Source organism: Eurypyga helias, unplaced genomic scaffold (genome assembly GCF_000690775.1).
Source record: "Eurypyga helias isolate BGI_N326 unplaced genomic scaffold, ASM69077v1 scaffold31659, whole genome shotgun sequence".
NCBI lineage: Eukaryota > Metazoa > Chordata > Aves > Eurypygiformes > Eurypygidae > Eurypyga > Eurypyga helias.
In genome coordinates, this window is record NW_010273212.1 from 1 (window position 1) to 9,689 (window position 9,689).

A 9,689-nucleotide genomic window follows, 5' to 3' on the forward strand; every position below is an offset into this window, starting at 1 on the left:
CAGGTACTAGAAGGCTGCCGTAAGTTCACTGTTCTAAAGGTACTTCCCTTTATTTTTTAAAATTTTATTTTAATAAACTAAATTAAATATACAATTTAAGCTTCAGCTTTGAATATAGTTTATAGGGGTTTTTTTCGTCTTCAGTTCATTACATGACCTGTGTCTGCACTCAGTCTCACATGTGTTGAATACACCAATTATCAGAGTAAATACAAAGCATTGTGCTGTTATAAGTTGTCTGAATATTAAAACAAGACTTGAACAAAAGAATGGGACAGAGAAAAACGTTTTCCTATAATTAAGAAAATATTACCTTTTCTCCACGTTTTGCCTGTCCTGGAGAGAATCCTGGGTCTCCTTTAGGGCCCTGGCACAGAGAAATTAAGTTTAGTAATATCATCAGGAATAAGAGTTTTTAATAAAACAAGTATTTTCAACTGTTATATCAAGAGGAGGGGAAATGTTCATATGAAATAGACTTGTTATTACAGATGTTTTTTCTGCATAAGTTTTTCAGTATAGAACTATGACAAAATATGATAGTGTGAGTTTACATTGAAATGAGACATTTTCAGAATTTCCCAATGTCACGAAAACTTTTGGTAAGCGGGTTTTTTTGGTAAATCTGAGCAGGATTATGGGAGAGATCTCAGATGAACTGCTCTCTCCACGTCCCCATCACTTCAGAACATCACCTATTCTCCAAACACTGTGCAAGGTTATTGGGCTGTATTACTGCACTGATTACAATCTTCTCCAGGCTTCCCCACACTCAGTACCTGCCCAACACAGCACGGACATCATGGCTGGGAAGGACAGAGATGTAAGCATGCCACAAAGGTAGTTACGAATTACTTCCTAGCAGATGAAACAGCTCATCATTCTTGGCCAGTAATTACTGTCCGCAACCAAGACTGGGTGGCAGAGGGAAAGGACACTGTCACACCAATCTCTCCTACTTCAAGTCTCATACAACAGTTTCCAGTTGTAGTAAGACTGTGAACAGCTCTTGGTTAGTTAAAACACAAGCCTCTGAGAGCTTACTCATAGGCTTTCCTTTCCCTTGTAAGCATAATTAAATCCTCATTATTTTTAGTCTAAAAACCAAACAGCCCTAGTTATGCATGGCCTCCAGCTGTGGATTAACAGCACATAACCAGAGGTCAAGATGTGAGGATAAAATAAAGCATTTCATTATTTATTCTGTGTAACATTACAGTGGAGTCAGAACACTGTCAGAATCCACAAGCTACATTTTCTTAACTAATCCATTTTTCAGAGATCCAGGAATACAGCCAAACCTCATGAATACTTTTAAATTACTTTAGAAATACCCATCAAGGATTTATCAGTAATTAAATGCTGAGGACATCAGCTATTGTCTGGGACTACTAGCACACGCTCAGGGCTGGATTTGCCTATGTTACTCCATGTTTCAAAAGCAAGCGCATAAAGAATGCTTCAGCATAGGAGGGAAAAACTACATGCATCTCAAAGGCAGAATGAAATTCTGCATTAAGTTACTGCCAGTAACTTGCTGCTGTTTTCGAGATCAAAGAAAAATGTATTTTGTTTCAGTTTACATAGTCAGTGTGAGTCAACTGGATCATTTTTATTTAAAGAAAAGTGCTTCAGAAGACACTTTTATCGAAAGGATAATTTATAGTCTAACAGAAATGAGATCGCTAAGCACCAAGTAATATATGCATATATCTATTTTATATATGTGTATATATACATACATGCACACACATAGTTCCTTCTGGTCTTAAAATCATGGAGGCAGTTACAGAACTGATTGTGACTGTGATCAATGGAGGGGGTAAACACATTATAAAACATATCCTAGGAGTACTTAGTTACAATTATTTCCTAGTGATGTATTTTATTTTACAGTCAGCATAAATATTGCAAAAAAATAATTATGAATCTCTAAGTTTAACCATTCCTATAGAACTAGATAATAACAAAAGCACAGGGGGAAAAAAAAAAAGATTCACTTGGTTTTACAGCATTTGACACTAAAAGCTTCATTAAATTTGTTCGTATGTCCTCAAGCAGTTCTTAAACACCTGTCATGACAGGTCAGATTCTTGCCATTAGGAATCCCACTAAAACAAATCATGGTTGCTGCTATTTTTCCTAACATATCTATCACATTGTTCAAATTAAATATGAGTTGAAGGCATTCTGCAACTGCACACATCTGTCAAATCTGTTTAAAGGGCCTATGTTGCACAAGTTTGAAAGGTTTTATTTAAGCTTCCAGTCTAGGGTTTCACTTTTTTGTTTTGTTTTAAATATCACATTCATAAATCTTCAGAAAATTATATTAGCATATTAATCAAGTGATAATGTCTGAAATATTAGAATACTTAAGTATCAAAGGTTGGACACTGACAAAGGAGGATTTTATAGAGAATAACCTTATTTTTCTTCTTTTTTTTAGTCAAGAAAAAAAGGTTACAGCAACTAAATGCTTATTCTCATCTTAATTCCAGTTTATCAAAGAGCTCTTTTGTGAAGCACAGATAACTTGCACAGGTAACAGTTCCCAGGTCATCATTCTGCACACACAGGGCTTTTTTTTTTTCCCCTAAATAAACTGCTATTTTCTTTTGATTTGAAGTTCAATTTGATTGATTACATTTAATTAAAATATGTTTACAGTAACAGTTTCCATCTGTAAACCAAAGAAGGCCAATTGTTTTTTTAGGAAACAGTTCTGAAACTTCCCAAAAGTCCTTAAGAATTTCATGTATTTACATAGCAACATGGATAAAATAACTCACCTTTGGACCTGGCAGTCCATTTTGTTTTGATTTGAAGTTCAATTTGATTGATTACATTTAATTAAAATATGTTTACAGTAACAGTCTCCATCTGTAAACCAAAGAAGGCCAATTGTTTTTTTAGGAAACAGTTCTGAAACTTCCCAAAAGTCCTTAAGAATTTCATGTATTTACATAGCAACATGGATAAAATAACTCACCTTTGGACCTGGCAGTCCTGGCAAACCTGGATTACCATGTGGTCCTGGAATACCCTACAAAAAAAACAAACACAGAAAACAGTGGGATTATTCAGTACTCCACTGAACAAGTGTGAACAGTTTGCAGAGAATAATTTTGCTACATCATTATTGCTTTTAAAAACACTGTCTGGGACTTTCAAAGGATACTCAACAAATAAAACATGCACATCATCCTAAAAAATTAAAAAAGAAGTTGAGTACTTCTAAAAAAAAAAAACCACCTCAGTTTCTGTTGCCTTCCTATAATTCTTAACAGCTATTTGGCACCCAGTCATTGCAATGTTGGTCTCCAGCTACAAAACTTGGAAGCATGGGATAAAAATCAGAAAAATAATATTCTGAGGTGCCCCACTATACACTGAAAAAAGAAAGTGGATCAGTTCTCACAGACTTAAAAGATGACTCAAAGCAACGTATTCCTCCTTCTCTAAATAAAACATGGATAAAACCCCTTCACCAACCTGATACTCCCACAGTCAGTGTAGAAAATGGGCTTGTTACTAAAGGGGTTGGAATTAAACCATTCCAGGAACACAACAGGCTATCAGAACTATCTGTGCCTTCCAGGACAAGTGTCTCTGACTGCAGTACACTCAGTATTCCTCACTTCTTGACAAACGGGGCATTAGGCAAAGTATTTCTTGCAAGACCTGTCAGCATCTATTCACCTTCCAAACACCAAAGGACCAAACCGGTGAAAACCTCAGCAGTTGTTAAATTAGCAACAAAGCTTTTGTTAAATTCATGAAGGCCAAAATTCCATCCAAACAATTAATCCAAATATCAAAAAGAATCCTTTTTAGTTTTCTCATATATTCAGTGGCCTTTAAACAGAAAAGCTCAGTGTTTGTCTTTCCCTCACATGAGACTGAATTTACCAATTATACCGTACAGTGACACTGAAAGCTGTGTCTGTTAAGTGCCCCCTCTCACTAATGACAGCGTTGACATAACTCCACAGAAATCCCATGTGCAGTTTGGGAGACTAATTTGCACACTGGCAACTTTGGAGGCACTTTCAGGGATTCAGGAGAAAGGAAACAAAAAGTGCCAAGGTAGCTGCAGTGCTGAAGTGGTTCCTAGCTTGGGTGGCTTGCAATATTGGTATCTTGGGGCACAGTACTGCAACACTGAGCTGCCAAAGGATCCTCATGATATGAGAGGCGTCAGGGGAATTTCAACTCATCAATGCCTAATTCTGAAATTGCTGGTAATTCATTATTGAAAAATTCAGAACAAGCCAAGACACTTGGAAAACCTTAACTATCAGATGTGGACTTCTCTACCCCAGAATTACAGAGCTCAAAATCATTTTAATGGAAACCTCTAACCATTAATTGGGCATTGATACCATGCTTAAAGTGTCCAACCCATGTGAATCTTTCAGGTTCAAGTTTGGGCACACCTGAAAGACCCTGACCAAGGCCCAAGCAATGCGGCTCTGCACTCTGCTGCTTGCCTTCGACACCTTGAGTCGTATCTCAGGATCACAAAGGGCAGCTCACATGAAGGAATATAGAAGTCACAGGGCAGACTGGTGGATGTGGACAAAAGCTTTGCATCAACAAGGTTTTCCATATTTTTGGCTCCAAAACTCCTCTATCATATCATGTATCTTCACTAGCTGTACTTGCTTGAATTTATCATTGTCGTATAAACTAAAGAGCACTGACATCTCAAAAAAATTTACTTCTTTTTAGTAGTTTAGTAGTTTTATAGACTTTCTTGGACCATATAAATACATATTTTAAACTCGGAACTACTGGAAAATCTCTGCCATTTCCAGACACCCTACTCTAAGCTGTTTGTTCACATTGGAAAGCATGTCCTACTCAATAAGTAATCCAGAAAACATTCAGTAGAGCACCGTGCTCTTAAATGCTCTATACCTGTAAAAAAAGACCTGCAGAAAAAAAACATATGTACTGCTCACTGCAGCAAAACCTGTGCTCTGTCCCCTGGCATGGTGCAAAGGTGCTGTCCCTGCTCTTCTTGGGGTGCGCCCAGTCATACAAAATAAATCAACCATGGCTCATTTCTTGGGCAAATTACTCTTATCAAGCTGTTGAAACACAACAATCAAACAGATTTTTGGGAGTGTTTTTTTTCCCCTGTGTTGCATGGATTAATTTTGTATCCATTGCCTGTTCCCCAGTTGTGGTAGCAACGATGGTCGCTCCCCATCATTCCAAAAACAAATGAAGATGACCTTAGATTGCAGTAGATGGGAGCAGCACGGAAAAACTAGAATTTAACACTGTGAGCAGCAGGAGCTAGGTACAAACGTGACAATGCTCTGTGTACACACCCACACATGGATATTAACTGTGCTGGCAGCTTACAGCAGAAAAAAAAATGTTTGCTTTGCCTTCCTTTAACCTATCTGCTAAAGTTTACTTTCACAGTCACCAAGTGTATGAATGAAGTTGAGAAAAAACAAAATGATGCAAACTCCAGTTTGGTTATTGGTGACCTGCCTAGAGCTACAGAAGAACAAAGCTGTTTTACTCACCCGAGGACCTCTCTTTCCTGACGGACCAGGTAAACCTGGAAGACCTGGAGGACCCTGGTGGTAGAAAAATCAAAACAATTGAGGCTAAAACCTGATACAAGACAGTATCACAAGTCTGAATCTGACCAGTTCCTCTGACTGATGACTTTCAGCTCGTGCAGACCTTCTCAACCTGAAAACCAATTCCCAAACTACAAGCATGTGTTTTTAATCTGGCTCTAAAGCAGATTGCTGTTTAGAAAGTATCTTATGTCAGAGGAATTGGAGCTAACAATCGAGATAATACAAATACACTTCAGTAAAAGTTACTAAAGGAAGAAAAAATCAGTTCAAGGATTAGAAACAAGCAAGTTCAGTGCATCTCAAAACAAAGAAGAGAGAATAATTAAGCCTTTTTAATAAGTATGCTTGCATGCCAAACATTTTTAAGAAGTCAGGAGTAACTGTTAAAAAACCTGACATACCACCTCACAGGAAAGACAGACATGAAATGAAAGAAAATAAACGTGGACAAATGATTGTTCGGTTTCCTATTACAGGCTTCTGATAAAAACTGGTATTGTTTGCCCTTGTAAATAATGAATATTCTCTTTAAAGAAAATAGATTTTTTTTTAATGCTAGTATATAACAAGACTTATCTTTCAAAAATAAATTAGATTATTAGTCACTATAAGAATGTTAGCCATTGTACCATCCTCTGTATATCTAATTGTTTTGACTATACAAACCTTCCCTTTTCTGTATGTGATTGCTGCTCACATTCAAAACCCCAGGTTCTACTTCAGTGTACTCAAATATGCATGAGAGCCCTTGACTGAAATCTGCACTAATTTATATTTCACCTATCACACTTGAGTCCTAAGGAGGCATGGGATATTCTTAAGGGTGAACTCAGCTCCTATCCAAATGCCAGGACAGGGAGTCCCAGCTTTAACAAACTAAGTACTGCCACTGCAAGGGAAAATGAGCATCGAGAAGTCAGACCTCACGAAGGAGGTCAGTCCATCATAGCAGAAAGGGATTAAACTTGGATTGAACTGGATTAAACTCAGGATTCCTCGTGCTCCTGTTCTGTGTATACTACAGCCTCTCAGTGGAGTCACTAGACAAAACAGTGAACAGCATATTGCCCATCGCCAAGCAGCACAGCTGAAAGCTGGCAGGGATACCAGGGAATTTAGAAGTGCAATTATCATGGCTGAAACAGCCAATTCACAGGCTTTGCCAAAAAAAAAAAAAAAGAAAAAAAAAGAAGACAACATTTGAGGCTTTCTTAACAACCAACAAATCATTTTCTTAAAGAGAAAAGTTGCATTTTTAAAAACCTGAAATTTTGTGGAAGTGATATTTCTTTTTCCTTGGAAAGATAATGTCACTGGCAGAGAAGACAGTGCCGATTATGGACTTCAGGCATTGTCAGGCCAATTACATTCATTTGGCATAAATACAGATCACTTTGGACAATTTTGGGAAAAACACTTGTTCCGAGAAAAAAAAATTCTTCTCCAATTAATCATAATAATCTTAGGAGTCCAATTGCAGTGCAACTGCTGGTTTATAGTTGGGAATATTTGTATGCCCATACATACTGCATAAAGTCACACTGAAACCCATACCCTGCACTTCTGTCTCTGTCATTCAGGAGACACAAACCTGTGTAACAGCCCTGCTCTTTAGGTGAAACCGTAACAGGTCATACTTTCAGCATAGGAGGTTCCCTATTCAGTCTGATTGTGTAAGTGCTCACTGGTGTCCTTACCCTTTTCTGAAGTAAAAAGACTGTTTAATAACAAAAAAAGCTAACCAAGCAAACAAAAAATTAAAAACAAACAAACAAACCAACCCCACACAAAGTAACAGACACATGGAAAGTTCATGAACCAGCATTCTTGTCGAGGTCCAAAACTCTACCTGAAAGGGCACAGAGAGCTCTCGCCCTGCCACTGCTGTAGTAGTATGCTTTCTAAACTCTCCTCTCAAACTGTAAGAGATGCACTTTGCTTAGAAACCTATCCTTGGACTAACAAAGGGAAACATACTATACTTTTCACTAAGTAAAATAGTTGCAACTAGTGTGCATTCTTTTGCAATTTGTGGTACAGAGTCCTTCTGTATCTCTATGTAAAAAATACATTAATAACCAAATCCCACTATTTTCCTAATAGAAATCTTAGTGAGTATTTATTAACATCCCTGATCTTTGCTGCTCATTTACTGCATGAGGGCAATGAGAACATTTTTCTCCTATACGGCTTTTAAAATAGTACCCACTTCCTTTGCAAAAGAAAAAAGCTAGGCACCAAAAAAACACACACAAAAACACCCCCTCACTTTGATTACACTAATTCTTAAGTAATTATCTCTTCATCTTAAAAAAAAAACCCACAAAAAACAAAACACCACAAAAAGAAAATCCAATCACAACCAAGCCCTCAGCAACCCCTAAAAGCAGGAAAATACATTTTGAAGTACGCAGCCAGAGATGAATAATGCCTTCTCAAGGCTTTCTAACACAAACCATTGTAGATGAAGTCTCTGGTTAACAATAATTAGAAATTAGCACCAGAAATCCAAGTGTTTGATTAAAGCATTAGCAAGGACTCCCCTTAACCAGAGTACGGTAGCCCTTAACCTCCAGCTTAGACTCCTCCCTACAACTCAAGCAACACCTCGGCTGACAGCTGACACAGAGTGACCACATGTAAGTCTTCCTGGAAGAAGACGACAACTTCCAAATAGTTGTACGAAGGTTTTCCACCTTATTTACTTCTTCAACTTGTGAAACAACTACAAATTTAAATCAGCATGATTATTTTCATACTAGCTGGAAACTGTGCCTCTTAGGCATCCATGTAAGCCACAGAAGTCAGTGTCCGAGATCAAGCCAGTCCCTCTTAAACCAAGGAGTTAGTCATTTGTTTGAATAGCTTTTCCTTCAACTACTGGAAACCATAATTAAACAAACGTGAAGCAATTAAAAGTGTTAGTGTGGTTTTTTGCTTTTGACATTTTAATCAGCAACAAAATAGTGACTTTGTGTATATAATATTGATGCTAATTTAAAATTAATCTATTTAATAAGATCAATTTGCGCAAACAAATCCTATGTGCCTTAAGAAAGGTATACAACTTAATGTCCTTGGGAATTGTGAAAAATCCATTTAGCTAATGAGGGGAGGAAGTCAAGTTCCAAATAATCATGGCTGAATACTGAAATAATTAAAGTACATGCTACTCTTCCAGAGATTTTCACTGCCTTCCCAATGATCATAAGGATAAATGTAATAGTGAATTTTCACAGATGTTTTCTAGGATACTGAAGCCCTTTATGGATGCATGTGTTTTAAACTTGCCCTACTTCAGAAGGAATAGAAAGGATTTCATTTACATACAACAAGCCACTAAGATTTCAGATGCAGCAAACAGTGATAAGATGCATATATTCTCTAGTGCACTGTAACATCACGATCACCCTCATCTGACTTCCTAACCAGTCACTCCCCCAGCCTTTATTTGGAATTCTAATTTTTTGTATTAATGCACTGTTTCATCCCATCAGTTTTAGACCATCTGGAATTCTGATTCTGTCTCTCAACATTCTTCTCCCTACTCCTAGCATGTTCCATCTACCTTTTGAAAGCATATTACTTCATACATACACTGATTTAATTATTGAGCAACAAGGATCCTGCCAAACATGATTGTCCATCTGCTTTTTCTTCTTGCTTCATTTGCATTTCACTGCAAGTCATTAAAAAAAAAAAAACCCAAAAAACAACAAACACACAACCAACCCAAACACATGCTTCTCTCCCAATGCCCTAGAGCGTGCAGTCACGTGTATGATTAACCCCTCTTCTTTACCACTGTGGAAGTCTTCCCTTTCTCTGTCAAGAATTCCTACAACAGCCAAAGCAGTGTCATCAACATCAGAGGAATATATTTATATATGGTTATGAATTAAAGCTTCAATATTGTTGTGCAGAAGATGAGGAAACTGCATCAGTTTCAGGTGAATTAAAAGAAATGTTTAAATATTTTAGACAAACATAACCTTTTTGCTATTAAAAATAAAACAATGTCAACCTTAAGTTTTTATCTGAATCAAGGGATACTGAGATAGATTTCTCAGCCAGTGTAGG

General features: G+C 37.2%; 1 protein-coding gene across 1 annotated transcript in view; it reads right to left on the bottom strand.

Moving 5' to 3' along the window:
• Positions 1 to 2,992: 2,992 nt before the first annotated feature.
• Positions 2,993 to 9,689, bottom strand: part of LOC104515439 (collagen alpha-1(XXIV) chain-like) — a gene marked incomplete at both ends in the record, with an annotated part of 17,554 nt that continues 10,857 nt past the window's right edge. Inside the window, 2 exons of the mRNA XM_010159402.1 lie at positions 2,993 to 3,046; positions 5,547 to 5,600. Coding sequence (XP_010157704.1) covers positions 2,993 to 3,046; positions 5,547 to 5,600 — 108 coding nt within the window. The remainder of the gene's footprint in view (positions 3,047 to 5,546; positions 5,601 to 9,689) is intronic.